At 55.1% G+C, this 27,976-nt stretch overlaps 2 protein-coding genes across 10 annotated transcripts in view; both read left to right on the top strand.

Moving 5' to 3' along the window:
* Positions 1-744, top strand: part of LOC117651197 (serine/arginine repetitive matrix protein 2-like) — a 42,141-nt gene extending 41,397 nt beyond the window's left edge. Inside the window, exon 7 of the mRNA XM_034395007.1 lies at positions 734-744. Coding sequence (XP_034250898.1) covers positions 734-744 — 11 coding nt within the window. The remainder of the gene's footprint in view (positions 1-733) is intronic.
* On the top strand, positions 86-27,875 carry LOC117651332 (supervillin). Of its 9 annotated transcripts, XM_034395248.1 has the most exons (26): positions 433-884; positions 994-1,212; positions 1,313-2,272; positions 3,124-3,920; positions 4,017-4,181; positions 4,581-4,847; positions 5,125-5,352; positions 5,777-5,905; positions 6,033-6,232; positions 6,315-6,542; positions 6,792-6,907; positions 19,852-19,975; positions 20,064-20,303; positions 22,254-22,412; positions 22,494-22,701; positions 22,786-22,854; positions 22,933-23,146; positions 23,240-23,397; positions 23,480-23,727; positions 23,823-24,024; positions 24,112-24,263; positions 24,343-25,222; positions 25,322-25,816; positions 25,923-26,221; positions 26,294-26,449; positions 26,532-27,875. In XM_034395248.1, exons 1-26 carry the CDS (start codon positions 775-777, stop codon positions 26,616-26,618), a joined length of 7,110 nt encoding a protein of 2,369 aa, XP_034251139.1. In that variant the 5' UTR covers positions 433-774; the 3' UTR covers positions 26,619-27,875. The 9 variants fall into 9 exon arrangements, with proteins under 9 accessions (XP_034251143.1, XP_034251135.1, XP_034251137.1 ...); XM_034395252.1 differs by lacking the exon at positions 433-884 and adding an exon at positions 86-184 and having other exon boundaries at positions 6,315-6,907; XM_034395244.1 differs by having other exon boundaries at positions 432-884; positions 6,315-6,907.
* The last annotated feature ends 101 nt before the right edge of the window (positions 27,876-27,976 follow it).

The following is a 27,976-nucleotide window of genomic DNA, read 5'->3' as shown; positions in this document are numbered from 1 at the left end:
CCGACGCGGCCAGGACGCCGCCATGGATGCCCATCGACTTGGGTGGCGCGGCCTCGCCCAGGGCCTCGCCCAGGCCAACGCCGACACCAACGCCCAGGCCGTCCCCGAGGACGCCCCTGCAGGCCACCGCGGCCGCGGCGGAGGGCCGCCTGGCTTCGTCCAGGCTGGTCCAGCTTGCGAGCAGGTGGGTTTGGGGGCACTTGGGTTTGTGGGGGGATGACGGTCCTATCTTAAATATATGGCACGGTTAGGTTAAACCAGTGATGGGCCCGCCCCTAAAAGAGGCCTAATAGAGGTAATGTTATGTTTGCACGCCGCCCGTTGCTCTTCGAGAAATCCGGTTGGCAAACTTCGGTTGGCAGTCTGAGGGTCGGGCACCCTTTTCTCATGTTGGTACCACTGCCGATTGACAACTTGTTGATCACTAGCACAATGTGTGTCTGCTGGGCCGCTAGACGCTTACGGTGACTCCGCTCCCTCACGGTCTTGCTTGGTCTCGCTCTTCGAGTGTTTTCTCTGTGGTCCATTCACTTTCCTGTGTTCCATTCCGCGGACGCTCTCTCGTGTCATCCCTCGATAGTTTCTGGAAGGAGCTGTGAAAAGGGCTTTCCATTCGTGGGGATCAAATAGTTTCCCAGGGGTTTAGCCAGTGCCGTCCGGTGCTAATTCATGCATAGCTTTCAAAGCTTCCTGGTATTTTAAAGAGCACTTTTAGGTTTCATCTTCTGCACAGATTCTTTTTGAGTTCGTGCAGCATACTCAACCCGTTTTGGGATGTCTTATCATCTTCGTAGCAGGTGCCATAGTCTCAATGGGTGTTGTGAACTTAAATTTCCTAGTCCAAAGCCTCAAAAAAAAAGGCAACGTGCAAAAAGCAATCATTGGTGAGAGCCACGGTTTCTGTCTGTCGCTTGATCAGGGGTATAATTTTGTTGTTATTGTTGTTATTGGTTGTAATTTAGTAAAATCTTTTTCTTCTCTTCTTTTTTTCAGTGCGGTCAGATCAGAAGACAGCACAACAGATTCTGATGTGTCTCACTCAGTGGATCGACTGACAGCTCTCGCAAAGGAGACAGTTGCTAGAGTTGATCGCATCACTGCAGAATCCTCTGCATCACTTAGCCAACCTGGCCCCATCCAAACTGTCAAAAGAGTAGTCTTAGTTAGTAAAGAGGAAGAAGAGGATTATGCCAGTATATCTAACACACATAGGTAATTTTTAAAAATTCTATTTTGTTTAGTTAAACATCTGGTTGTTGTAACTTAGAAGACTTTTTTTTTTTTAATGGTGATGTGTGATTTTAAAACACAGGCTTTCTGGGCAACATGGAGCAAAACCAATTTCAATTCTGAAAAGAAAATCTTCTCAAGATGAAGGCTGTGTCACTCCCCCAGTTACATCTTCCCCATCTGCGCCTGATCAGGTTTCTCGAAAGAATGGTATTCTCAAGAAGTCTGGAGGAAGTTTGGATGAATCTCATTTACGGAGAAGCTGCTCACCTGATGTAGAAGCATCTGGCTCAATTTTGAAGAATGGAAGAAGCAGAAGATCATCTCTTGAAGAAAGTACAAATAAACAATCAATTTTAAAAAAGAAAGATGGAGATGGACCTCATGGTATTCTTAAAAAGAAGAATTCTATTGATAATGGGTCTGAATTTAAGCATATGTCCCCTCATGCTGCTAATGGAGAGAAGACTTTGCAGCAAGATGATGAGGTGAAACCGATTTTGAAGAAAAGAAGCAGTGAAGACTACCCCATTGCCGAACCATCCTCTTCCTCAGATACTCCCCCAAGACCAATCCTGAAGAAAAAGTCCAGCACTGATACTGATGAAATGGATGAATGGCCTAAAAGGACAATTTTGAAGACCTCACACAGAAAATCTAGAGATGAAGATGATGAAATTTCTGAGATCTTCAGAAGGAGATCTGTGGGTTCACCCCCGTTAATGGAAGCAACAGGCCAGACACTTGCATTTTGTGATAACATAGAACAAAGCTCAGATTCAGAAGATGAACTCCAACCAAGAGCTTCTAATTCATTCTCTTCTGTAAGACCAACTAGTCCTTCTGGCCCTCATAGCGATTTCAGTTCAGCTTGGAGAAGATGGGACTGCAACTCAAGCCATGGTCCGCAAGAGAACCGACCGGGCAGCCCTCCTCCTGTATCGGATGGGATGACAAACATTGAGGGTGATTTCCACTCGCTGGGTGCTATTCCGAAACAACCACAGTTGAGAAGTGCACGGATTAGCCCTCAACCATCGTTGTAAGTTCTCTCATAAATATTATTTAACTATTATTTTGATTTATCCTCTCAGGGACATCTTTGATTGAAAAATTATTCAGTGACCCAATCAATATTTTTTTAAACTTTAAAATTGAACTAATTGGCAAAAATTATTTATCATATTGGTGAACAAATTTATTAAATTTACCAGCTCCAGTCATGAAATGCGCTGCACATCTAGGCCATGGCTCAGCGGGCAGAGCTTCTGCTAACAGTGCTGGCTTGGCTTTGTGCCAGAATGGGCGAGGGGGACTCCTCTCTAAATCTGGAATGGGAAAATCCCATTGAAACCCCAGGCCATGTTCAACCACTCCATACCTATTTTGGTACAACTCCCTTGCAAATATATTGTTGCCACCTTGCCTAATTTAAGCATATCATATTTAAAATTTGTCTTAAAGGATCTATTTTTCTTTATACAATTTCAATATGAAAACCAATGACAGTTTTTCTCCTCCTCTGGAAAACTTTCCACAGTACTCAAAGATCAGTAGCAGATTTTCGAGTAGGCACTGCACCATATTAAACTGATGCTAAGTTTACAGTGGTGGTGCCAGAATCTAAGTTTAGCGTGGTCAGTCCCCTGCCACTGCCCCGGCAGAGGCCCACCCCACCCCTGATTGTGCCTCGGCTACTGCCAGTTCACCAAATGTTGTCCACTCCTTCAGCAGCAGTCAACTTGTGTCCCTGAGAAAGTTAGTTTGCATTTAGCTGCATGTTCTCCCTGTGTACCTCAGATCTAAATATTATCTTGGAATGTTTGTTGTTTGTTGATTGCATTCACATTTTTAAAGAATACTAATTTTTTTGTCTGTGTGTTTTGTTTTCAGCTCTACCAGCAACAGGTCAGTCGCCTGTTTGGTACAGAATATTGGTAACTGTTCAACATCACCTCCACCTCGTTCACCGCCACCTTCACCATTGCCTTCACCACCAGTGTCATCGCCTGAGTCACCTCTTTCAACACCACCTCTTTCTCCACAAAATTGTCTCCCAAGGCCTAGCTCTCTTGTGCTGTCTCCTGAGTCCATATCAATTGAAGAAAGTTGCACTGCCTTTCAGAACCACATTCCATCACCTGTTGGGCCAGATGACTCTTGGGAGGCAAGAAGACATTCCACGTTTCTTGGTGCAACAAGCTGCTATCTGAGGTCGGACCAGTTAGGAGACAATTGGATTTTGAGGAATCGTAGTCCCTCTCCTGTGCTTCAGACGGATGACCGAAATTCAAGTGGTCTCACCACATCCTATTCTGGGCAGCAAGAACAGTTGGCTACAGATTTAGCAAATGAAAGTGGTTTTGGTGAATCGAGCGGCAGTGATTTCATAGCTTCACTCGACAGGTCCTCTGGACCCTTAGTTTCTCCTGTTGACCAAGCCGGCAGTAGTGGAAATACCAACACAGTTTCTTTAGATAAAGGTGAAGATGTGCATGAAGATTCTCAAGTAAGGGAGCAAGACATTCATCAAACAGAACTTGTTGAGAGCGAGATGGAATCGGAAGAAGAGAACCGAGGGCTGCAAAGATCAGCTAGCAAGGTGTCAGAAAAAGCTCTCTTGTTTTCTCAAATGGAGGAGAAGATGAAACAATCTGCTGAGGAGGCTCGTGCTAAAAGACTTCCCAAAGGTAACTACAGTCTGCAATACAATACCTATCTTCAAATTGTTGTGTTAAAAGTGTCACTATAAAGGTAACATGTGATTGTGTTCCTTTCTGTTTCAGCTGATTTAAACTCCGGAATTGCAAGGTATAGGAATCGAAAGGCTGAAAGGGCTGCAGAACCAAATAGATTTTCAACCCAGCCAATCACTGTAAATGAGCTCAAAGGTGTTAAGCCTAGCCCTAATGTCACCACCAGTGCCAGTGAAACAAGTCTTGCTCAACCAGGTATGACTAGGTATTTTCTAAAGTAATACGTTTACTGACTGCCCTGTTGTTTTCAAGGCCTCTAAATAGCATGTTATGTTAGATTGTGTTTTTTTTTCTTGTTTTATTTCTTTATTTTACTTTTTTCTTGTTTAAAACTGTTATTTATTTTTCCTATTATTTGTCTTCAACTTCAATTTTATGGCTTTTGGATTTTATAATTCACATCAGCAAACTAAGTTTGCAAAAGCATTATGAAAATTTATTTTGCTTGTCTTTTGGTTTTTAATTTTTTGTAGTAAGATTTTGGCTTGAAGTTAATTTGCTTTTCTTTGTCTATGAAAATTAGTTAACCCTATGCTATATCCTGATGAGTGCAGCATTTTTTCTGATCTGTTTGTCGGACCTTGTGTTGAAAAGGAATCAAAGCTGCAAGAAAACGAGAACGATGTGGAAGTATTACTGACTACATTAAGTTCTTTGATACCATGTGCTTTTCAAAAGAAGTGAGCCTATCAAAGCCAAATAGAAGTCAATCAGTTTGCTTTTCTAATGAAGTGATTAAAGATAAGCTAAATACGAGCCCTAGATTTAGAAGAGGTCTACATTTTACCACTCAGCCTATCTCTGTTGCTGATGTTTTAGCAGCTAAGGCCTTCATAAAGGAATCAGGAATAAATGAAATAGGTGGGAAGCCTTAAACCTTTTTTTCTTTTCTTTTTATGGCTGGTCTGGTTTTAACTTTCTGTGGAGTTAAGTCTCTCCACATTGGTATGAGTTTGTGCATGTGTAGTGTTGAGTAGATTTTTAGCTTGGTTTTCAAGAGTAGACTGAGCAAAATTGCTATTTAGATAATTATTGTTATTATTATTGCATGTTGTAAGTATTCTTTATTTTTCATTTTGATTAATTCCAACTTTACTTTCTTGTTTTCTCTTTTTTCACTCTTCCACTGGCCAAGTAGACATTAATGAAGATGAAAATGATCCCTCAAAGCTCAGCCTAGCAGAGCGTGTCAAACTTTTCAACCAAGCAATGACTGCTGATCGCCTTCCTGTCATGGGTGCTCCTGCCCAATCCCAAAGCAATAGAAGGAGAGCACCTGCCTCACGCTTCAAAACTCAACCAGTCACTATTGAAGAAGTTTCAACCGCTCAGAAAATCATCAAGCAGCCTCCTGAGGAATTGATAGGTGGGCACATATACTGTTTCAAAAGGGTGGTTAAGTGTGTTGCAAGAATAAAGAACCAATCATTTGGTTTTTTGCTCAACACATAAACACTGTGGAATGTTGTGCTTTCAAGGGGTCCTGATAGGTTTTAGAGGGTGTCTTAAACTTTCAGCCTTGTTCTCAATTTGTGGTCTGCCCCGATTCTTCCAGTTATTCTTTCTGAGAAATTTGCATGTTTGACTTTTATTTACCTGCCTTGTAATATTTCATACTTTTTTGCATTTATCCTAAGTTAAGAGTATGAGTTGGTTCAAAAAGACCAAAATTATTTTTGTTATTGCTTTTTTTTTCTTTTTTTTTAAAAGTTAACTACCATGGTTTGTACTTGTCCTCACAGTATTGACTCCTGAAGTCTTGAAATGAAATTTTGTTGAATTCTATCCAGGCATTTCTTCAACCAAGGCGGCCAAGGAGCTATTTGAAGATGCTGCCAAAAACCTCAGCAAGTCAGTTTCTTCTAGCCGCTTGGTCAATACTTCTAGGAGGGATTCTCATTCTGAATCTCCAAAGAGAGGTATGTTCCCTTTTGCCATGACATATACTTTGGCAGACCTTTTCATACATCTTAAAATTTTTTCTGAACCTGTAATCATTATGACTGAGGAGAAAACTCCCATATCGTTACAATATTATCTGTGCAGGCATTTTGAAGAATACTTCTTCTTCTCTGAAAGAAAAGCATGATAGCAGTGACACTGATAATGATCGTGTAAGCTCTGAACAAGCAAACCAGGTACCTGGTCCCTCTAAACCAAGTGCATCTGTACAATGTGAATCTGGCCTTGATCACATAAAAAAAGTATTAAGTGTGGAAAGAGTAAGGCACAATAATCCCAGTCTAGTAAGTGAACTTTTTTCTACCAGTGCTCAAGTATGACAAGCTTATCAGTTTTGTTACATTCTTGTAACCTTTCTTATTTTAGAAGACACACAACGTACCAAAATCTGATCTCAGGAGAGCCTCATTTGAATCTCCAAGTCATAGCAGCAGTGAAAGCGACTCAGAATGCAGCAGTGATTCAGAAGATGAGGAGAATCGAGGTTCTATTCCCAGTCAAGAATTTTCATCCAAATCTCAGAAGGAGCCTCAGGATAAACAGCCTAGTTCAACTGTTAGCAAGCGGCCTGCACAATCAGAAAACAGTGACAAGGTACGCAACATGAAAAAAAACTCCCAAGAGAAAGAAAACCTAGGAGGGAAAACCATTTCTGGAAAGCATCTCAAGTTAAAAGGCATCACCATCCAACCTCAAGAAGCTAAGAAACTTGTCCTTAAAAAGCTAGAAGTATTGAACAAACCAAATGTCGTTACGACTCAGAATATTTCTGAAAGCAAAGAAGCCCCCAACTGCTCGCCAAATGCATTGTCTGATGATGGTGACACATCTTCTGGTGGGCAGGAGGTGCGGAGAATCATCTCCAACGATGCTGTGGCGCGGAGGCATCAGGCAAACTTGGCTCGACAGCAAGCCAAGAAGGAGAGGGAAGACGAGCGGAAGGAGCAAGAGCGACCAAGGTAAGTTAAAGCCACACTTTGGCGTAGCAAGCAGCCTGCTCGTTGACAAGCTAGACCTGGCCTTTGATGCTCATGTTTGTGGGCAGCAAATAGCACTTGTAGGACGGGGCTCTCGTCTCATCACTGCTGGCTGGCAGGGAGTGGGATGGGTGGGATGGGATGCAGGCATGGATGCACGGAGCACTCTGCGAGCTTCCCGTGGCGGCCGCGGGCCGCGCTCGCGTCGCCACATCGCGGCGTTGGGCGCTTCTCCCCTCCCTCGGGGAGCCCCACCGCCCCACCCCGCCGCGCCCCGCCCCGCGGCCCGCGGCTGGCTAGCCTCGCGGCGTGCTGCGAGTCGCGAGGGAGGAGGAGGAGGCCGGAGCTTGTGGCCTGCTTGCTGCTTGCCGCTTGCTCCGGAGGAACGAAACGAGGAACGAGACCAAGGCAGTCAGTCCTCGGCGTGCTGTGTGCTTCGGCGGTGGTGGTCGACGCTGCGTCGGACCGCGTCGTCGTCGCCTCGCGTTCCGCGGCGGTTCCGCGTCGCGTACTCGAGTCCCGCCTTCGCGCGCTCGTGTGTCTGTGTGAGTCGCGGTTGTGAGTTCGTCGTCGCGGTGACTGACAGTGCGACGCCCCTGCTCACCCCGCGCCGGCCGCAGGATATTTTGGCCGGCGTCGCCGAGCTGTCGCCGGGGTATTTTGGAGCTGTTTGAAGTGAGTGTGCGCGTCGATATTCTTCTGGCTTGTGCGGGGCGTCGCGACGGCTAGCTCGCCGAGGTCCTGGCCACCGTGTCGACGCCGTCCAGTCGTCCAGCCCTTCGTGGCCGGCGTCGTGCAGTGCCGAGGAGATGAGCTGTCGCCGTCGGGCCGAACGCGGGGAGGGAGGACGACGCGGTCCTCTTCCGGGTCCGGGACTTCCCCGCGTGCTGCGCGGCTGCGGCTATCACCCGGCCGCTGCGTGCATCGCGCTGCATCGCGCTTCGCCACTGCTGCCGCCGTCAGCCTGGGAGCTTGTGGGCCCTGTGCGGCCCTGTGGGGGTGGCCTGACTGAGCAGGGTGTGCCTGTGCAGGGTTGGCGCTTGTGAGGCCTCCTTCGTGCACCGCCTGCGCCGCGGCGGCCTGCAGGTGCAGCCCTCGGCTCGGCCCTCCCCGCGGGACTTACGGTGGGGTGGGGACCTCCCCTCTCTGAATTGGTTGCTGACGGCGCGGGCGCGGCGGCCGCCGCTTGGCGCTCTGCGTGGACTGTACTGTACTGTATCGGGATCGGAGAGTGGGCGACTTGCCGGCCGAGTTATTCGGCTCCAGCGACTCGCCAGCGCTCCAGCGAGCTCCAGCGAGCCGGCCCGGTCGGCTTGTTGTGGGAGGGCCGGGCGCAGCCGGGCCAGTCGCCCGCGCCCGCCTCGTCTCGCTGCCGACACCGTGCCTCCGGGGGACCGGGCGACCGGGGCCGTCTTACTTTTAGAGCTGTGGTCGCCTGCCCGATGCCCGACCCGTCTCGTCTCGGCCGGCCGCAGACGGGCGCGGGCCGCGCGGGGCTACACTGCCCGACTTGGGGCCGAAACGCACCAGACAGGCCTTACCTTAGCCCGCCTTAGTGGGCCCGACCCGCGACCCGCCTCATCTTTGAGATGGTCAGCAGGAGGGAACGCATGATGCTGCTGCACTGTACCTTCCCGATTCCCCCAGCTGGCACCAGGCCCGACCTGCCTGCCCTGCCGCGCCCCCCCTTCCAGGTGTTCGCGGATGTGCAGACGGGTCGCGTCCTTAGGGTTCTTGGCCTTCTTGGCGGCCCAGCCCACCGCGGCACTGTACCGCGACCCATCCCGTCCAGGTGCCGAAAAGGCGCTGCGTTGCCCTCCCTGCCGTGCCGGGCAGGCCCGGCCCCGCCGCCGCGCTCTTGGCCGCCGGGCTGTTTCCCACGGTGTACAGCCGAGCAGAGCGATGCCCGCGATGCCGCCCAGACGCACACGCACACAAACACACACACGCACACCGCGGCGCGATATGCACCGCAAGAAAAAAGTTGGCGCTTTGGAACGAAGGGGAGAATCCTTAGCAGTGTCACCGACGCCAGCCGCGGCTCGACCCGGGGCGCAGAGCCACGCGGAACGGGCAGCGGGGCAGCGCTTTCGTCTCCCTCGACCACGCCATTCTCTATGCAGCCGCGGTCTGCGTGTCGGCCTGTCGGCCTGTCGGCTCGCCCTTGCCGGGGGTGGGCCGCTGTATTATTCACCGGCATATCGGCCGGCCCGCCGTCTCTCTTGCACCCGCACGGCATGCCCCATGAGGGCGAGAGAGACAGGAAAGGACTCTCTGAGTCAGTCTGCGGACGGTCGGCAGGGGCGCTAATTTGGACGCGGTGGCTTAGCGGTGGCTGCACGCGGCACGCGGCTCAGGCGCTAATCGTGGAGACGGCGGCGTCCTCGCGGGGCCCGGCTTGTCCTGTCTAGAATCCTTAAGGACTCAAGTCTTGTCGGCGTGCCGGCCGCAATGTCTCGTGTCACGCTGTCACGTGTGTGCCGAGCTGGAATTCCCTCCCCTGCTGCCCTTCCTCCCCTCCGCCCGTCCTCTGCTTTTTTTTTTTGTGTGTTTGTTGGTCGCTGTCGTGCCGTGTGTGCCGCGTGTGCCGTCCCAGTCGATGCAGCCTAGCTAGCAGCCCGGTGCAAGCCGCACGGCAGCGAGGCAGCGGGCCGGACGCGCACCTTGGCCGTGCCTTGGCTAGCGTCGCCGCGGAGGTGCCCTCCCTTCCCCTCCCCTGTCTGCACAAGCTGCACGAGGCGGAGCGCGGAGCCACAGCGCACAGCCGGCCGCCCCGGCCTCCCCTTGCGCGCCGAGGGGTGGCCAGGGACTCGGGGTGGCGCGGCACGGCGCGGCACGGCACGCCGCGGGCGGACGGGAGGGGCGGCCGAACCTCCCCGACGGACGTGGACGGGAAGCGTCATGCAAGCGTCTGGAACCCGGAACGCGCTCCGACGGCGAATCCGTTTCCACAGTGCGTCAGCGCCGCGTCGCCGCGTCAGCGGTCCAGATGAAATGGCCATTGGCTCCGAGGCGGCGAGCGACTGTGCGAGTGGAGACGATCGGTCGGATGCACCCGGGCGACGCGGGGCGACGCGGGGCGACGCGGGGCCCGTTCGGCTGCGGTTAGATTGTTTGACCAGCTGGCGGGGCTCTGTAGGCCGATGCCTAACGAACAGTGCTCTGTCGCCGTCTCTCTCTCTCACACACGGCGGTCAACGGGGGTGCGAGGGAGACAGAGCGACGAGAGCCCCGTTCGGAATCAGGCTACTGCGCGTCGAAAGAGAAAGAGGATGCCGAGCGCTGCTTGCAACGAGGAGGCCGGGACAGTAATTGATCGAACGCGCTGGCCGTTCTGTTGTCGTTAATTAAAAAAGTGCCTCCGAGGGGCGAGTACGTACAGTCACTGCCAGCGTGGCCGCGTGCCGACCGATTTGTCGCCCTGTCTCTCTCGCACCCTCGCGGGGATGGCCCCGCGAGTGCGACAGAGACAGAGCGACGAAACGACTCTTCTGGGTCGCTCGGCGAGTCGCTCGGCTGCTCCGTGTGTGGCCAATGAACGCGGTGCTCGGCGGCGAGCTCCCCTTGTTCGCTCCGCGGCCGCGGCGTGCTCCGCGTTGACGGGCACCTTCGGGAAGGGGCCGTCGTGGGGTGTCGCCGCCTTGCTCGCCGCGGGGGCTTGGGGCACCGTCGGCGCACCATCGGCGCACCATCGGGGTCCCGCTAGTCATTGTGAGTCTGCTGGAGTGCGCGGCCCTTCGGCCAGGCCGGCCGGGCCCTCAGGGCTGCAGTGTCTTTGCTCATTGTTCCGCTCCGCAATTTGGGTCTATTATTGCGGCGGGCTGCGATAAAAGTGTCGCATACTTTCTCCCCGACGCCAAGGGCCGCAAGGGCCGAGGCTGACGCGGTGCGCCTCGTCGCGCCTCCACTGCGCGCCGCGCCGCCGCGCCCGCCGTGTCGCGGTAACCGATCGCGTAGGCAGGCGGGCAGGCGGTGCGTCGGGTCGCGACTTGGCGCGTTGGCCGTCGTGCAATTTGGAAAGCAGGAAGTGCCGCCGTGCCGCGTAACCAGCTTGTAGGCGCGCTGGATGGCGTCGGGATGCCGTCGGGGTGGTCCGCGTCCGTCCGCGTCGCTCGCGGCCGCGCCATGACCAACAAGTGCATCGCGGAGGAATGCCGCCGCCGTCGTCTTCGTCCCGCACCGGAAACGGCGGCCAGCTTTTTTCCACGGCCTCGGCCGGCCGGCCGGTTCGTGCATTTTGGTTTTGTAGTTTTGTTGTCGGTTTGCTTTCGCGAAAGAAAACGACTAGGAGGAAATAACAAGCCGTCGTGGCCGTTGCTGGCGTTGGACTGCATCCGAATCCGTGGCTCGGCGTCGCGGCCTGGGATCCACGCCGGTGGGGAGGGGCCTTTGTGTTGTCGAGTCACGACGCGGGGCGGGGCGGGGCGGCGCCATGAACTCTGCGCCATGTGTCGATTAGTATCTCGCGGCCCTTCCCTTCCCCTCCCCGCCTCTCCGCCCTCGGGATGGAAAGTCCGGCTGCAGCGCGTAGTGACCCCCACGGCGACCCGATCGGCCCGGCCCGGCCCGCCGTGTTTTCGGCCGAGGCAGTCAAGGAGGGCGTCGTCGCGGGGCGTTGGCGGGGCGTGGCGGCGCGGGGGCGGCGACAGTTTTCCCTGATTTGGCCGCACCGCGGCGCAGCCTGGCGCAGCGCAGATGGCCGCCGTTTTCTCCTGGCTGCCGCGCTGCCGCCAAGGCTGCTGCACCGCGGCCGCCTGCCTAGCCCTTGGCCTGGCCGCCGCGCCGTCGTGCCGTTCGGGGAATGCCCGCGCGGCGTGACATTGGTAGAAAGCCTGCGCGCTGCGCGCTCCACCAGCGCCGCGGCGACGCGGTCCGCGACGGCAAGCGAGTTGTTTTGCGGGTGTTGCGGAGCGCAGAGCGCATTAAAATGCTTGCGGGCGCAAAGAAGCTCGCCGCTGCGCCTTGGCGACCCTCCCGCTGGACTTCCTCCCGGAATACCGGGAATATCCTGTCGCTGCGCGCGGCCAGTGCGGCTGGCTTTGGAGAGAAGCCACGGCAACGCTAAGGCTACGGCTACGGCTACGGCTACGGCTACGCCCTCGCGCGCGGCGCCGCAGCGGCAGGCTGCAGACTGAGAGTCGTTTTCGTCGCCCTGTCTCTCTCGCACCCGCACGGGACGCCCTATGAGTGCGAGAGAGACAGCTCGACGAGAAACGACTCTCGGAATCAGTCTGCAGGACAGAACAAGGCGGGGTGTTACGATTGTGCTGTCGATAATGGAGCCAAGTGAAGCCTTTCACACGTCGCGTCGCCGCCGTGCCGTGTCCGGACTTGGTCCTTCTCCTCCTCGTTGTAATTGCCCCCACTTCAGGCCGCGCGTCAGTGTGTGAGTGCCAGAGAAGGCGCTCTGCAGCCCGTTGTGCGCGGCGTTCACGTAACCCCGGCACGGCCCGGCACGCTTCAGCGGCTCCGGCTCAGTGCGAGACCAGCGAAGCGCTTTGTGCTCCGTGGAGTCCAAGTGTCATCGCCACCAGCGTGGAGGTTCCCAGGACCCCGGGCAGGGCGCGGGGCTGGCGGTGCTTAGTCACTGGGCCCCATGATGGTCCTCGTCTTGGTCCTTGCGCGCCGTGGCGCCGGCAGCCCGCAGCCCGCCTATTAGTCGCTGTGAGTCAGCCGAGGGAGTCCACCGGCCGCACTGCCGGACTGCCGAACGCGGGAAAGGCAAAGGCATAAGGCTCGCCGTGCAATCGCCGGCGGCAGTGCACGGTTGTTGCTGCTGATGTTGTTGTTGTTGTTTTTATCCGCGGCGGGTAGGGAAGGCCACGGGGTGCAATGGACCTCTTTGTTCTGGTCCAGATTGGCGCCGCGCGTGGCGGCCAGCGTTCCGAACGGTGCTCTACCTCTCTCGCACTCATGGGGCGTCCCGTGCGGGTGCGACAGAGAGAGACAGACACAGAGCCCCGCTCGATAATGGCCTGCTGGTGGGCGAAGCGCGAAGCGGGGCGGGAAGGGAAAGGCGCGCCGGGACTCCGAAAAACAAAAGACGGACGACGCTCTGCGCTTTGCAACCCTTTGGCAGCGTCCTCTGCGTCATCGCGGAGCCTTGCGCGGAGCGGTGAGTGAGTGACCTTCTGTTGCCTTCCTGCCTCCACCCGTTGGGCCCGTCGGCCCGTCCTGGGGATCCAGAGAAGGCGTGACGCGAGCGAAGGCTGCCCGCCTGGCTGCCTGCCTGCCGGGCTGCCTGGCTGCACGCCGGACCGGCAGCCAGCCGCGCACCGGAGACCGGAGCAAGGCGGCAACATCCGGCGGGCCGAGGGCGGGGCGGCGCGGCCCCATCTTTGTGCATCTTTGTTGCTTGGCTGGCCTGGCGGCCCGTCCCGGCCCGTCGCAAGGGCTGCTCTTGTCACCGTGCCTGTGCACGGGGTCGGACGTGGTCCACGGCGCACAGTGAGCCAGAAAACCGGCGGAGGCGGCTAAAACTCTCGACATGTTTTGAGCTCCAGTCGCTAAACGGGACTCGGACCGAACGTGTGACCCCATCAATGGATTGCTCTCCGAGGAATCTATTGGTCGGGTCATATGTTCGGTTCCAGTCACTTTTAGCGACGCCGCCGGAGCTCAAAACGCGTCTAGAGGTTTGGCCGCCAGCGCCGGTCTTCCGGCCCACTGTGCGGCGTCTTGCGTCTCCAGCACAGGCTGCCGGGCCAAGTCACCGCCCTGCCGACTCGACAGGCTGGAAGCCCTTAATTACGTGTCGGTCCATGCAGCAGCCGATGCCCCCCCCCCTTTCCGATCCGACGGCGAGATTGTTCCGTTGCTGGCCGGCATAAATCGTGGTCATTCTGTTTGCCCCTTTTGCGGCGCTGCGCTGCACCGTCCGCGCTCCGCCGTCCGCCCGCTCGATACTTGAAAATAAACATAAAGTGCGGGCGCGGTGAAAGCACCGCTGCAGGTCTGCAGTCCCTCCCCTTAATTAGACTTATTTACGTCCCGGCCGGCCGTCGCACTGCGCCCTGCCCTCGGCTCTGCCGGCACTGCACCGCGGAGGCGTGGAGTGGGTGCGTTGGGGGCTCGGATCGGCCGCGGTGGTCCAGCGGCCCAGCGGCCCAGCCTGGTCCCGGTCCGGATGGACGGCCACGGAGACGGGCCTTGTCCCGAATTTGATGCCGCTCCGCGCTGCTCCTTGCCACACACGCGGCCCCGGGCCCCGCCTGCTCGCGCCGCGCCACACGGCGGGTAGAGTGACCCAAGGTCAGGCGGCCCGGACCGGACACCCGGCACACCGGGGCCTCTATCAGCTGTTGCGAGGCAGGCTGGGTGCGACGCAGGATCCTGGATGTTGTCGCCGGGATGTCGTGGCTGGCGTAGGGACCCTCTCTGTCAGAGATGCGCACGCTGGCCGCGAATCCGGCCTTCTGATTGGGCGAGAGTAAACTGGGGAAACCGCCCGGTGCGAGGCCAGAGTGGAGGTGGAGGGGACGCCGCCCGCCGGAGCTCGCAGCGCTAGTCTCGCACGGGGCGAAATCGCCGGTACTCCAGCGGTCGAGCGTGCGCATCTCTGACAGAGAGGGTCCCTAGGCTGGCGGACCGGCATTGCCACACGCTGTCGCTGCTGTCGCTGCCGGTCGCTGCCCTGCACCGGCTCGCTGCTACGCTGCTCCACGGCGAGGCTGTCCGCCGTGGATGGTGGCGTCACGGAGTCACGGCACCCTTTTGCTGGCGCGGCCATGCGCGGCCAGCCGTGTCCCCCCCCCCTTCCCCTTTCCCTCGCTCTATCTCTGCTTTTGTCGCGCGGTGCGCTCGATGCTCAATGACGGCATTGGCGCCGTCCCCGGCCGTCCCCGGCCGTGCCGCGACTCCGCGGCTCCAGGCTCGCGCACTTGTACACACGTGTGCTTATCGCGCGGCCCACGAGCAAACTGTGTACTGTACTGTACAGTGTACAGTACAGCAGTGGTACCCATCCGACCCGGCCTGCCGGCCCGGCGGCCCGGCCGCGCGGCGTCGTTCGCAACAAGTGGCGCCACTCGCTGCGGCCAGCCAGCACGGCCAGCTGTTTGCGCGTCGCGGAGTCGCGGGGCGTCGCGGGGCGTCGCGCTGGCCGGGTCACGACGCGGGCTGCAATCGCACGACGCGCCCGGCCGCCTCTCTCTGTCTCGCTCCCACCTGCGGGCCGCCTCATTATCGGGCGGTGCCCGCGGGGAAGTCGGTTCTCCAGCCATGCAGTCCTCTGCGCCCGCCTTCGCCTCCGCCTTCGCCGCCAAGGCCCCCGCGGTCGCCCTGGCCTCGCCTCCACCGCCAGAGATGCCGTCGCGCTGCTTACATAAACGAATCGACACGCCATTGGGCGAGCCGATGCCGATGGGCGTCTCGGCTGACACGCCAGCACGCGCTGCTTGGCGGCTTGGCGATGTTCGGTGGAAATGTTTTCGGCCGCGGCTACACGCGATGCCTGTGTCTGGCTCGCCCGCCCGCCGGCCCGCCCCGAGAGGGTTCTGGACATCCTCACGGTCCGCGGCGCGTGCGTCGACTTTACGTTCTGTACTTTGTATCTCCTTTGACGGGTGCACTGGTGCATTGGGCGTGCCGGCAGGGCGTGGCGTGGCGTGCAGTCCTCTGCCTGCTTCCGGCCCGGCGTGGCCGTGCGCTGCGCCTGCTGCGCGCAGGCGGGAAAGGTCTTTGTACGACAAGGAGGGGGGAAGGGGAGGCACGGGGCATGACGCGTCCGTCCTCCGTCCCCGTCGGCCCCGTCGGCCCCGCGCAGATGCACACCTGGCCGCCGTCAGCCCGCCGCGACGCCGCGACAGGTGCATCGCTCAGGCTCGGCCCTCCCTTCCCTTGGCCGCGTGCATGGCTGGCTGGCTGCCTGGCCGCCTGGCTGGCCGTCGAATGCGTACTCGTACTGCTGCACCGCAGCCACTCGCGCCGCACGCCCTGCAGGCCCTGCAAGCCCTGCACCGCACGCCCATCTCGGGCTGACTCACCGCCGGGCCGCGGCGTCGTTGGCGTCGAGTGGTGTATGGCCGCGCGGTCATGCACCCCGCCCGCCTACAGTGTCTGCACGACGCCCTGCTCCTTCGCGCTTCGCGGTGTACTGTGCAGTCCGGCAACACACTGTACTGCTGCCTCCCGCGAGGCGCCTCGTTCTGATTTATCCCCGAGGAAAGCGTTCCCCGATCCGGGCGTGGATCTGGATCTGATCTGGCGCGGTGCGACGCGGCGCGGCCTCAGCACGCGGCCTGACGGCCTGACGGCCCGGCGCAGCCCAGTTTGCACCTCTATCTAGGGATGGCGAGGCGAGGCGCGAGGCTCGCATGCCGGGCCAGGGCGCTTTCTCCGGGCCGCTGCTGGAGTCGCTGCTGGAGTCGCTGCTGCGGCCCCGAAGATGAGGTGTCAGGGATCGCGACAGATCTTCGTCCAAGGGGTACCCAACTCAAGATAATCATTGCACGTCTAGTTGGTAATCAGTGAAATAATCAACATCATCCAATGAAATGACAATCATACTTTCGGGGATTCAATCACTTCTTTTGACCATTTTTGCGAGACCACTGCTCCCAAATTATCAGCGGTCAAAGCTTTCCCGAGGCGGGGCATGAAAGAGTAGGGTCTTCAAAATAGTAAGGCGTCGAGGGAGGCCTTTGACCGCAACTAAATTGGATGCAGTGAACGCTCAAAGTCAGCAAAAACGGTGATTTTCTGAAATTCATTCACTTTTTGACCATTTTTGCGAGACCACTGCTCCCAAACTATCAGCGGTCAAAGCTTTCCCGAGGCGGGGCATGAAAGAGTAGGGTCTTCAGAATAGTAAGGCGTCGAGGGAGGCCTTTGACCGCAACTAAATTGGATGCAGTGACCGCCCAAAGTCAGCAAAAACGGTGATTTTCTGAAATTCATTCACTTTTTGACCATTTTTGCGAGACCACTGCTCCCAAACTATCAGCAGTCAAAGCTTTCCCAAGGCGGGGCATGAAAGAGTAGGGTCTTCAGAATAGTAAGGCGTCGAGGGAGGCCTTTGACCGCAACTAAATTTGACGCAGTGGCTGCCCAAAGTTACCAATATTGAATTTCCGACACTTTAACAGCTTTCCGAGGTCGGCGCTCTAATAATCCCCAATATTTCCTTATAATCAACATAATAAACTCCCATAATTAGTGATAAATAATAAAATAACCAAAAGAAATCACATGTAATCATACTCTAAATATAATCAGTGTACATGAAAATCTTGAGTGGTTACCCCTTGTCTTCGTCCGCCTCCCTAGCCTGACAAGTCTGTGGCCTCACACTGCGAACCCACCTGTGAGACAGTCAACCGTGGAACACGGTTTTTCGTTCACTTGGGTTTGCATGGTTTGCACATGGTTTGCGGTGCAGCTTCCACCCGAGGGCATTTCCTCCACCAAGAGCATTTCTAGCTCATTTTCTGCATCCCAGCGCCGTTCTTCGAGCGGTTTGGGCCACAAACAGTGGCGTGACGAGAGTGGCCTGGCGCCTGGTGTCCCCGGGTAGGCAGCCGCGGCGAGGCGTGCGCTCGTGTGTGGTGCGGGCGGCCTGGCTTGCAGGCGGCCCGCACTCCCGGTCACCGCTACAGTGGGCTAGGTGGCCGTGAGTCGGACCGACGGCCAGGTCCGTCCTGTCCTCCTTCCAGGTCGATTCTCCACCACACTAGGAAATTCTACGTCGGGCTGCTCCTCATTCGCGGCCCCTCCTTTTGGGACCGCGCCGCCCGGCAGGTCGAGGCACTCGACGTCGCAACGGCTGCACGCGTACTTATGCGCATTTGCATTTTGTGCCAAGTGCAGCAGGCTGAAGGCATAGCGGGCCGTGCCGTGCCGAGCCGCAGTCAGAGCGGAGCGAGCGAGAGGAGAGACGTATCGGACGAGGAAGCGGAACTCGGTTCTTACCGAGAGTGATAGCCTCGTTGCGCGCGGCGGCGGTAGCGGCGGTAGCCCGCCAGTTTGGCCACACCCCGCCCCGCCCCGCCCCGCCCCGCGACGTTGGCGGCTTGTTTTGCGAACCTAATCACCGCCCTCATGCTCGCCGCTCGGCCCCTGCCGCTGCCTTCCAGGCCCGTTCCAGGCCCCTTCCAGGAGTTCCAGGCGCGGCAAGGACTACTATCTGAATGCCGCACCGCCGTCTGGGTGGCCCCGTCGCTTGCACTGTGCCGCCTCGCCGCCCGGCCGCGGGCGGGGCGCGCACTTGCAGTGCACCTGACGGACGGGCCTGACGGACGTGTACCTCACGGGCGTGCCTGCAGGGCGTGCGTGCGTGACGGCTGGCGCAGACCATGTGCGAACAGGTGTAGTAACGCTTCCTCGTGCCTGGGCCGCGGCTGAGCTATGGCCAGTGGGCCAGCCTCCCGGAGTCTGGCGAGCGATCCGCAAAGCGTTTTGTTTCGTCGCTCTTTCTCTGTTGCACACCCACGGGGCGCTCCATGAGTGCGAGGGAGACGGCTCGACGAGGGCTCTGGTCGGAATGAGCCTGCTGGACAGCGAGTGCCTTTTTACTACCGCCAGCCGGCCCGCCGGCCACACGTCCGCGCAAATGGGGCGAATCCGCGACGGGCGGGGCGGGGCGGGGCGGGGCGGCACGTCGTCGAGGTGATGGCGTGTAGAAAGTCGACCCCCACCCTGGTGGCGGTGACCAAGACCAAGACCATGGCGCCTGGCCGGGCTGCCCTGTGCCCTGCAGGCTGCAGCGAGGCGCGAGGCGCAAGGCGCGTGGTCATGTCCAGCGGCCACCGCGGCAATGCCAGTCGTGTCTCGCCCCGGCCAAGCCCCGGCAGCGCTTTCGCTTCGGCGTGGTGCCGCAGACTCGCTTTCGTCGCCTTGTCTCTCTCGCACCTTTAGGAGTCGCCCCGTGAGTGCGAGAGAGACAGAATCAGTCTGCTGCCGCGGCGAATCGCCCTTCCCGTGGCGGTGAGGCGGCCGTCGAGGCGGCCGTCCCGTCCAGCTGCATCGAAGTGGTGTCGCGTGGTCCGTTAGTCACCAGGTGCGATACCGGTGCGTGGCGGCGCGTGGCGGCGCGTGGCGGCGCGTGGCGGCGCGTGGCGAGGTGCTGGTGTTCCTCGCGGCGGTGACTCACAGGCCTAGCCACGGCCGTGGCGTGCGCCCTGCGCCCTGCTGCACTGTCCGACCATCCCGCTGCAGCCTGCTGCATGACGCAGAGGCCGCGACGCTCGACACGCGTTGCGTCGCGCCGCGCCTCGGCTTCCTGGCTTCCTGGCCGCCGCCGCCGCCGATCGTGTCTCGCGGCCGCCCCCGCCCACTGTCGGCAGTCGCAGCACACTGATTCCGAGAGTCGTTGTCGTCGCTCTGTCCCTCTCGCACCCACACGCGACGCCCGCCCCATGAGTGCGAGAGAGACTCGTCCCGGAATCGGTCTGCAGTGCATGTAGCGCAGCGTTACGCGATACGCGATTCATTACAAACACCTGGCGGCTGGCGGCCTAGTCTCACAGGTGCGCGGTGCGCGGGGCAGGCAGGAGGAGGCCGTCTGAAGGCAGACGGGTACCGGACGGGCACGGGGTGCGGCATATGGATCCTCGCGTCAAGAGTTTTGGTCTGGGGAATCGATGGCGGTTGGGCCCAGCCCGGCGCGGGTCGAAGGTCTTATCTGATGATGGCTGGCTTCCTACACGGTGCTCACCGCGCCCTGCAGGAAGGGGGAGGCCCTTGGCCGCCCCTCGCTGCCAGGCCCCGCCGCGCCCCGCCCCGCCTCGCCCCGCGCGCGCGGCCAGCGCGTCGCGGCGTCGCGATGCAGGATGGGTTGCCTGCCGGCGCGGCGCTCGGCCGCGAGTCCGCCCCGACGCGTGCGTTGGGCTGCCTGCCTGCCGGGCGCTCGGCCCGCGACGGACTTCCCCGCCTGTGCTGTGTGCCGTCTGCGTGTTGCATGTGAGTGACGAGGCCCCTCCGTGTTGCAGGCCGGGCCGTCTGGATGCTGGGCTGACGCAGCGACTGGGCCTGCAGCTGCAGCTGCGCTTGCCCGGACAGGCGCCGCCGGTGCCGCTGTCCAAGAGCCGCAGCCAGCACGCGGCGCTGCCACAGGTAAGAAGCCCTCCCGGGAGAGAGGCCCGGGTTTCCAAAACCACCCTGGTTTTCTTCTGCAAATTTCCAAAATTTCACGATGTTTCAGGACTCTGACGAGGACGCCGACGACGAGGCCGCGATGGCTGTGCAGGCCGGTGCCGTGGCCGGGGGCCTGCGTCGTTGCCTGACGCAGCCGATGCCCGTCGCGGACCAGGACGTGTCGGGCGTGTCGGCCAACGCGTCCATCGCGGAGCGCCTCAAGCTGCTGCAGCAGAACGGGCAGACGGGCTGGAGGAAGCGCGTCGTCAAGCCCAGCACCGCGGAGGACGTCTCCAAGAGCATCAGCGTGAGTGCCTGCTTGCCGTGCGTCCGCCAAGGCTGGCCAAGGCCACGCCGCCGTGGCGGTGGCCGCGACGCGAGCGCCGCGTGCCATGGCCTTATGTGGCGTGCCGAGCTTGGCCGAGTCGAGCCGCCAGCCCCATAAGGGCGGCTGTCCAGGCGTGCAGCGTGCAGCGGCCGCGGGGGAATGCCCTATTCCCTCGGGCCAGGTTTCCTCCGAGCTCTCCGAGCCAGCTGGCTGGCACGGCCGCTGCGTTTGGCGAGTGCACGGCGCCACCACGCCACGGCGGCCGGGGAAATCGGGTGCACTACCTGGACGCGGCCCCCGCGGCCCCCGCGACAGCTGACTAGGCACGTACCCGCCAGGCCGCCACTGCGCCGGGTGGCGGGTGGCGCTCTCTCTCCCTCTCTCCGCGGCGACGCGACGTGACGCGACGCCGCCACGCCCTGGAGGCACAAGGCACCGTCCGCCGGCTTTGATCGCGACGTCACAATACGACATCGCAATTGATGGGATTAATGGCGGGCGAGCCTTTGTGTCGTCGCCGACGAGAGGCGCGGTGACGCGGTCCGCCCGATGTGGCTCCTCCTCTTTTCCGCGTGTCCGCGTGCGAGAAGGGCGTCTCCGTCCTGGTCGTCCGCGGCCGAACGGCCGAACCCAACCCGACACGGTTTGCCCAAGGCTTTGCCACACCTGCTTAGCTCACCGCGCTGCGCGCGCTGCTCACCTCAGCTGAGCCCGCCAAGCCCGCCAGGCCAGGCCGCGGCCCGGGGCTGCCCGGGGCCCCGCAAGACAGGTTGGACCTGAGTCACCACAACACACACTCGGCCTGGCGCGGCGCGGCGTGGCTTGGCTGACACACACAAACACGGTCGCGCCTCGCTCCCTCCTCTCGCTGCTGCTGGCGCTGGCCGAGCTGGCCGTGCGGGTCGCCGTCGCCGAGTGGACGGGCGGCAGTCGGTAGTGCCGCGTTCGCGCTGCCACTTGAGGCTGCCTCTGGCGGCCGCTCGGAGTCGCCTCGCCGTCCTCTCGTGCCGTCGCACTGTCCCTTCGTCCTGCCAACCGCGGTCGTGAGGTTTGGCAGACCAGGCAGTGGTTCGTCCCCTTCCCCGTCATGTGGATCGAGCTGGCCCTGGCCCTGCTGGGCCTGCTGCTGCTGCTGGCCGCGCGCCGCGGAAGCAGCGGAACCTCGACGTTGCCGGCCGCGCCGGGGAAGACCGCGGAGAAACTCGTAGACGATCTTGAAGGGGAGCCCAGTGGGGTCGGGGCGTCGGCGTCGCCTGGTTACCAGGCTCGTGGGCCGGCTGGAGGCGCTGGAGGCGCTGGAGGCGGCCTGCTGGACAACGCCGTTGGAGCCCCGCCGCAGGGCACGCTGCCAATCTTCATTGCCGCCTCGCCCACGGCCTCGGCCTCGGCGTCGACAGGAAGCGCAGGCTCGGACAACGCCACCGAGTGCACCCGGCTGGACCCCGCCCCTGACCGTCGGCCTGCCTCGCCCCCATCCACTCCCTCGCCCCCGTCGACTCCCCCGTCACGTCAACCCAAGGACACTGCCCTAGGCCTCCCTCCTGCCGCTATGGAGTGCACCCCGCTGGACCGTTGGCCTCCCCCGCCCCCATCTAGTCCGCCGCCACGCCGCTCCAAGCCCAAGAACTTAGCCCAGGGCCCCCCTCCCCATTTCCCCGACTGGTGCCTGGATAGCGACGCGATGCCCCCCGTCGGTAACGTCGCTGCCAAGAGGAAAGCTCTTGGCAGCATCTTCCCTAGTAGTGGGGCTAGGAGTAAGCTGCACTCGGTGGGAAAGGCACTTTTTACTCCCCAAAGCGCTGTTACAACGAAAATGACAGTAATGACCTTTGCTTCCCTCCTCAAAATTCTTTCCTTTAACAATAAAACTTTATTTTATTCATTTGCCAGATTTTAATTTATGTGTTGGTCTTTTATAATTTGTTTCAGGACTCTCAACAAATTTTGAAGCAGCTCGTCTCTGGAAACCGCAACAGTATGGTTGCCGCTGAGTCTCCCACCGAAGTGATTTCATTGCAGCGATCAGGAAGTGGAGACCGCAGCAGCATTTTAGCGGACAGGCTAGGCAAACTTGAAAATGCATCTCAGGTATGGACCGTAACTGCATTCCTCTTTGCATTCTTCCGCTCTGGTTTTCCCTCTAAAGTTTGGAATTTTTCTATTGTGTAGGATTGGCGTAAACGAATTGGTCAAAAAGATGCCGACCAGTTCTCAGTTAAAGGTAAAATGAGGGCCTCATCTCTCTCTGATGCACCAAGTGTAAAGGCTACTCCACCTTCAACGCCATCCACTCCTCTTTCTCCCACTCCAGATCTGATACCTGGATCGGAACGAAAGCGAAATGTTCCTAAGCCCATGCGCTTCTGCAGCAAAACTGGTACGTGTACATTTATTAGTCCAAACATTGTATTTTTTATTTTTCCAATTTCCATAAATTTTTTAACTTTACTTATATGTTTAGGTGTTAGAGCTCACACATTCAAACGCAGTATGTCTGCTCCTAATGCTGAAGAGGATTCAGGTAATCAAAGTAAATAGTCAGAGATCAACTTATAAATTGAAATTATAACTTCTTCTGACTTAGTCCTGTTTCTTATGAATTTTACAGATACCTCTCCTTCTGAACAAGAAACTTCAGATGCAAGCGAACAACAGAACCCAACACCTCAAATTAGAAACCAAGTTCAAGGTCCACGAATTGAACTTCCACGTCTTGACGAGCAATTTGATAGCTTCTTCAGTACATCAATAAATGTTGGTAACCAAACCATTGAAATCAATGATATTGATCTTGATAGTGCTGTGACCCGCTCAAGTGAATTGTAAGTTGATTACATACTTCGTTTGTTAACACGTCTTTTTCTTTCCCTTAAAAGAAAAAAAAGAGCCAGTGTAATATTGACACTTCTTTTCAGGCTTGTTCAAAAACGAACTGTTAAAGTGTCTGGTCGCAGGGTTGCTTCACGCAATCCAATTAAAGCTCTCTCAGCACGCACAGATCTGTGTACAGAATATGTGGATGTCCGCACTGGAGCTGCTGAAAGGGAAATGAAACGCCTCTGTGCAGAAAAATGTAAGTAGTGTTGCTTATTAAAATTTTTTGCCATTTTAAAAATTTACCTCTAATATCTGCCTTTTCTCTTTTTTACTTTCAGTGGCAAAAAATTCTTCTTTAGCTGTGGAAGCACTGGCAGGACTTGCGAGCAAGGAAGATTTTTCCGCAGTTTCTCTCAGGAAGTCATCATCCACTAGTGCAGTACACAATGGCACAACCCTCCTTCCTTACAAGGAAATAATGTTGCTTCAAATTAAGGGGAGGAGACACATTCAAACTCGTCTTGTGGAACCCATTGCCAGCAGTATAAATAGTGGGGATAACTTTGTTCTAGTCACTCCCAGTCAGGTAAAGAGCCCTTTGTTGCTTTTATTATTTAACTTTATTATAGTGTTTGCAATTGCCATCATTTTGAGTTAATATTAAAACTTTTATCCTGTCAGGTGTTTAATTGGATTGGTAAATATTCCAATGTGATTGAGAGAGCTAGAGGTGCTGAAATCGCTCTTCATATTCAGCAAAACAAAGATCTGGGTTTCAGCGGAGCATCTCCTGTAATTACCATCAGTGAAGAAAAGACAACTTGCAGTAGTAGTCAGATTGCAACATTCTGGAGATTGCTTGGTTCATTGGATGGCCCCAAATGTAAGTCTAATACATGAGTCTTCTTCGTTGTTGCTTTTTTCTGTAAATGTCAATAACTAAATATTTTGTTTGCTGTATGGTTTGTAGCTCTGGAGGCTGGTCATCCAGATGAAGATGAATTATATGAAACTGCTATACTTGAGACAAATATGATTTACGAACTGAAAGATGCAGAATTGGTTCCATCTGAAAATTATTGGGGCTGTATACCTCGCATCGAAATGTTGGATCCCTCCAAGGTATTTCGAGTTTATTTCTTGCTAATCATTCACAATAGTGACATCAAGGTGCCTCTTTTTCTGACATTATTTGTTTCAGATATTGGTGTTTGATTTCGGCAGTGAGATGTATGTTTGGAATGGAAAAAATGCACCCCTTGACCTGCGGAAAACTGCTCTGCAATTATCAAAAGAGCTTTGGGAGCAAGGTTATGATTACTCTGATTGTGATATTTGCCCATTACTAAGTGCTACTTCCCTTGGTCCACAGTTTGGACTTAAAGGAGAAGTTGGTATTAAATCTGCCAAAAGAAGACCACTGTGGGCTCTCATTGCAAAAATCACTCAGCATATGGAAACTATTCTGTTCCGTGAAAAGTTCCTAGATTGGCCTGACTTTACCAGAGTCATTCAAGCAAAAGATAGTTCAGTCAAGGATAAAGTAGTAGATGCAAGTGTCTATGTAGAGCCATGCAATGCCAAGGATATGCTTGATTCAGAACCAGAAGATCCAGATTTACTATTGGAAGGGTTCCATCTCGGACGAGGAAATGAATTTTATGATGAGGAAACCAGACGTTTTTACGAAATCCAGACAACAGGTGTCAAAGTGTGGCATATCCAGGAATATGAGTACTCTGAACTTCCGGAAAGATCATTCGGACAGTTTCACTCAGGTGATAATTATGTCGTGCGCTGGGCATACAGAGTGACAGTCACAACCAGAGCGCTCAATGGGCAGCCCTCCAAGCATGCGGCATCGCAGGGCCGGGACCGCTTCTGCTATTTCTGCTGGCAAGGCCGGAAAGCACTTCTCAATGATAAAGGTGCTGCTGCTCTGTTGACTGTTGAGCTTGATAAGGAGCAGGGGCCACAAATTTTTGTTACTCAAGGATTGGAACCACCTGCATTCCTTGGCCTGTTTAATGGAAAAATGACCATTCATTCTGGTAGAAGGGGAGATCAACATAGTCAAAAAGGTAAGTTGCATCTTGTTTTTTCTTTGTGGTTCCGGTATTGGTTGTTTGACTCTCTTTCACTTGTTTCACTTCTCAAATTAAAATTGCTTTGTATTTCAGGAACATACCGCCTGTTTGCTATTAGGGGGGAGCTTGAAAGGGAGGCTAGCCTGGTGGAAGTGACCCCAAGCATGCGCCAGCTTCGAAGTCGCGGATGTTTTCTACTCTTGAATGAAAAGAGCAAGATTCTTCACATTTGGTGTGGTGCTAGAGCTCTCCCACACAATCGAAATATTGCGAAAACACTTGCCCTAAAAATACAGAAAGAAATGTCTGAAGAGTTTGGCCTACCCTCTGCCTTGGAAATTCAGGATGAAGAAGAAGGATCTGAATCCCAGGAATTTTTGAAGGGCTTTGGGGGTAGCAATAGGCATTTGTATGTTTCTTTGCCAAGTGCTAAGGATGGCAATTCTCAATATTCCCCTCGTCTGTTCCATCTCACTAGTCTATCGGGAACTTTCACTGCCACTGAAGTAGCAGGTCCATGCCGCAACAGTAAACTCACAGTTCCTTTCCCATTCCAACAAAGCCACTTGTATGGAGCAAGTCAACCTGGTAAGTTTCTGTAAGATTGGATATTACCGATATTACCTTGATTTTACAGTAATTCAAATTTGTTACAAATACCTAATTTTTTTTTTTTTTAACCTTTTTGCTGCAGCTGTGTTTATTCTTGACAATGGTGACTCGCTTTGGTTGTGGCAAGGATGGTGGCTCAGTGAGCGTGATGAGGAAGATGGCAATGCTGTTTCTGGTGGAGAAGGACTTGGTTCTGGTGCCGTGCGCTGGCAGGCTGAACGCCGAGCAGCTATGCAGACTGCCCTGGACTATTGGGCTCTTCGGCACCCAGGTCAACCTCCTCAAGCCTTCCTGGTTTGGGCTGGGCTGGAACCTTTCGAATTCACAAATCTCTTTTTAGAGTGGACAGATCGTGATGACATTGCAGAAATCAACATTCAGGTTTGTATATCTTTGGACTTGATTTCTTTTTAAGAAATGTTTGGACCCACACTAACTTAAGTTTAATAATAGGATGGTCACAAGGCCGGAGAAATTCTGTCAGTGGAGTCAGAACTGGCGAAACTCACCCAGTCTACTTACCCAGCTGCCCAACTTCTGCAAAGACCTTTACCAGATGGTGTTGACCCAACAAGATTGGAGTTGTATCTTGCACCTCAACATTTCCAGGTATGCCCTTCTTCCTTGTTATATAGTTGTGGCTGCTTTTAAAATTAATAGAGCAACTGAATCTGAATTTGTCTTTTTGTAGGAAATGCTTGGAATGTCCAAAGAAGATTTCATGGAATTACCTCAGTGGAAGCAAACAAAATTGAAGAAGGATGCTGGTTTATTTTAATAAAGTTATGTATTGTACACAAATTAAATTTTCTTTGTGATTTGAGTGCTGTACTAAAACCTGTAATTTACTAAATTTTAGTGTGGAATTCTAGGAAAAAATGTAGTATTACAGTTATTTTTAAATTGTTCATCATTATTTGTCATTGTTTTTATCTAGTTTGACTTCTACTTTCATTTTTCTTCTATTGAAAAAAAAATGTGCTGACTACTAGTCTGAAATCAAGCGAAATGCTTGAGGGTCACTTATTACATTTCACAATTACTTAATTCTATTTAATGTACCAATACTGTCTACTTTTCTACCCTTCAACATGATGTGATTTGATTAGTTAGTGAATTAGTTTCTTATTAAGCCTGTGCCTGTGCATGTATTTACAGTCAGTATTTTCACTGACTTTAGAAGTTAATCCCAGAGATTTCCTGATTCTATAGTTACCAGTGTCTTGAAATGCCCCACTGTAATTCTCTGCAGGACAGATGGTCACTTTCTTTGAAAGAAAAAAATTTAAAATGTTGCCAAATGAGGTCCTGTGGAACTATTTGTCTTACTTTACATCACTCCTCACCAATACTATGGTGATTTGATTTGTTTATAATAATCCCTTTCATGAAGTAGTGAGTGTGGCTGCTGCTTTTAAGCAGGTGTACTATCTGTGATGATAGATGAATGAGAAGAGTATGCACAAATGTTACTTGTATTTTTAAACCCCTACTATGTACATTAAGTTTTTTTTTTTCTTTAATGATCGAAATGGTGTGCCTTGTTGTTTTTTCCTGAATGCGTGAATGAGCAAGTGAGTGAAAAATAGATAGAAATATATTTCATTTTTTCTTCTCTTGATTTCAGTCTACGTCTAGGGACAAGACTGAATCTGTGCCTTGGTTGTCAATGCTTGTATTCTAGTCATCTGGTATTAGAAGTGGTGAATTTAGAAGGTGTGACTTTGCACTCTTCTTCCTTACATTACAAAATGTGTATAGCTCGTAAATAGAAAAAGCACATCAAAATAATTTGTGATTTTATGCATTTTTTTTTCTATCAATCTGAAATTCTGTTTTTAGCTGTTCTAACGTGTGTTATATATATTAGCCTCCATTCAAATGAATGTTCTCAATTACTTCTGATCAATTCAAATAGATGTTCTCAATTACTTCTGATCAATTCAAATAGATGTTCTCAATTACTTTTGATCAATTTTAGTCTGGAAGAATAATTTGTGTCGTTAATAAAATGAAAGCAGTAACTCATGACGAACCTTGACTTTTCTGCAGTTTAAATGGCTGTATTGCATTAGGATGCCTCCCAATCCCAATCACACCGGGTGTCGCACCACGTCGAACCCAGGCCCGACAGAT

This window comes from Thrips palmi, unplaced genomic scaffold (genome assembly GCF_012932325.1).
Source record: "Thrips palmi isolate BJ-2018 unplaced genomic scaffold, TpBJ-2018v1 HiC_scaffold_5, whole genome shotgun sequence".
Lineage (NCBI taxonomy): Eukaryota > Metazoa > Arthropoda > Insecta > Thysanoptera > Thripidae > Thrips > Thrips palmi.
Note: the sequence above shows the minus strand (reverse complement) of the source record. Positions and strands in the feature narration are given on the sequence as shown.

Bases quoted from the DNA above. Each gene is read 5' to 3' on its own strand.
- LOC117651332 (XM_034395244.1), top strand. From the start codon at position 775: ATGTCTTATCATCTTCGTAGCAGGTGCCATAGTCTCAATGGGTGTTGT. The intron at 23,728-23,822 runs GTAAAGAGCCCT...TTATCCTGTCAG, and splicing joins TTCTAGTCACTCCCAGTCAG to GTGTTTAATTGGATTGGTAA. The intron at 24,264-24,342 runs GTATTTCGAGTT...TATTTGTTTCAG, and splicing joins AAATGTTGGATCCCTCCAAG to ATATTGGTGTTTGATTTCGG.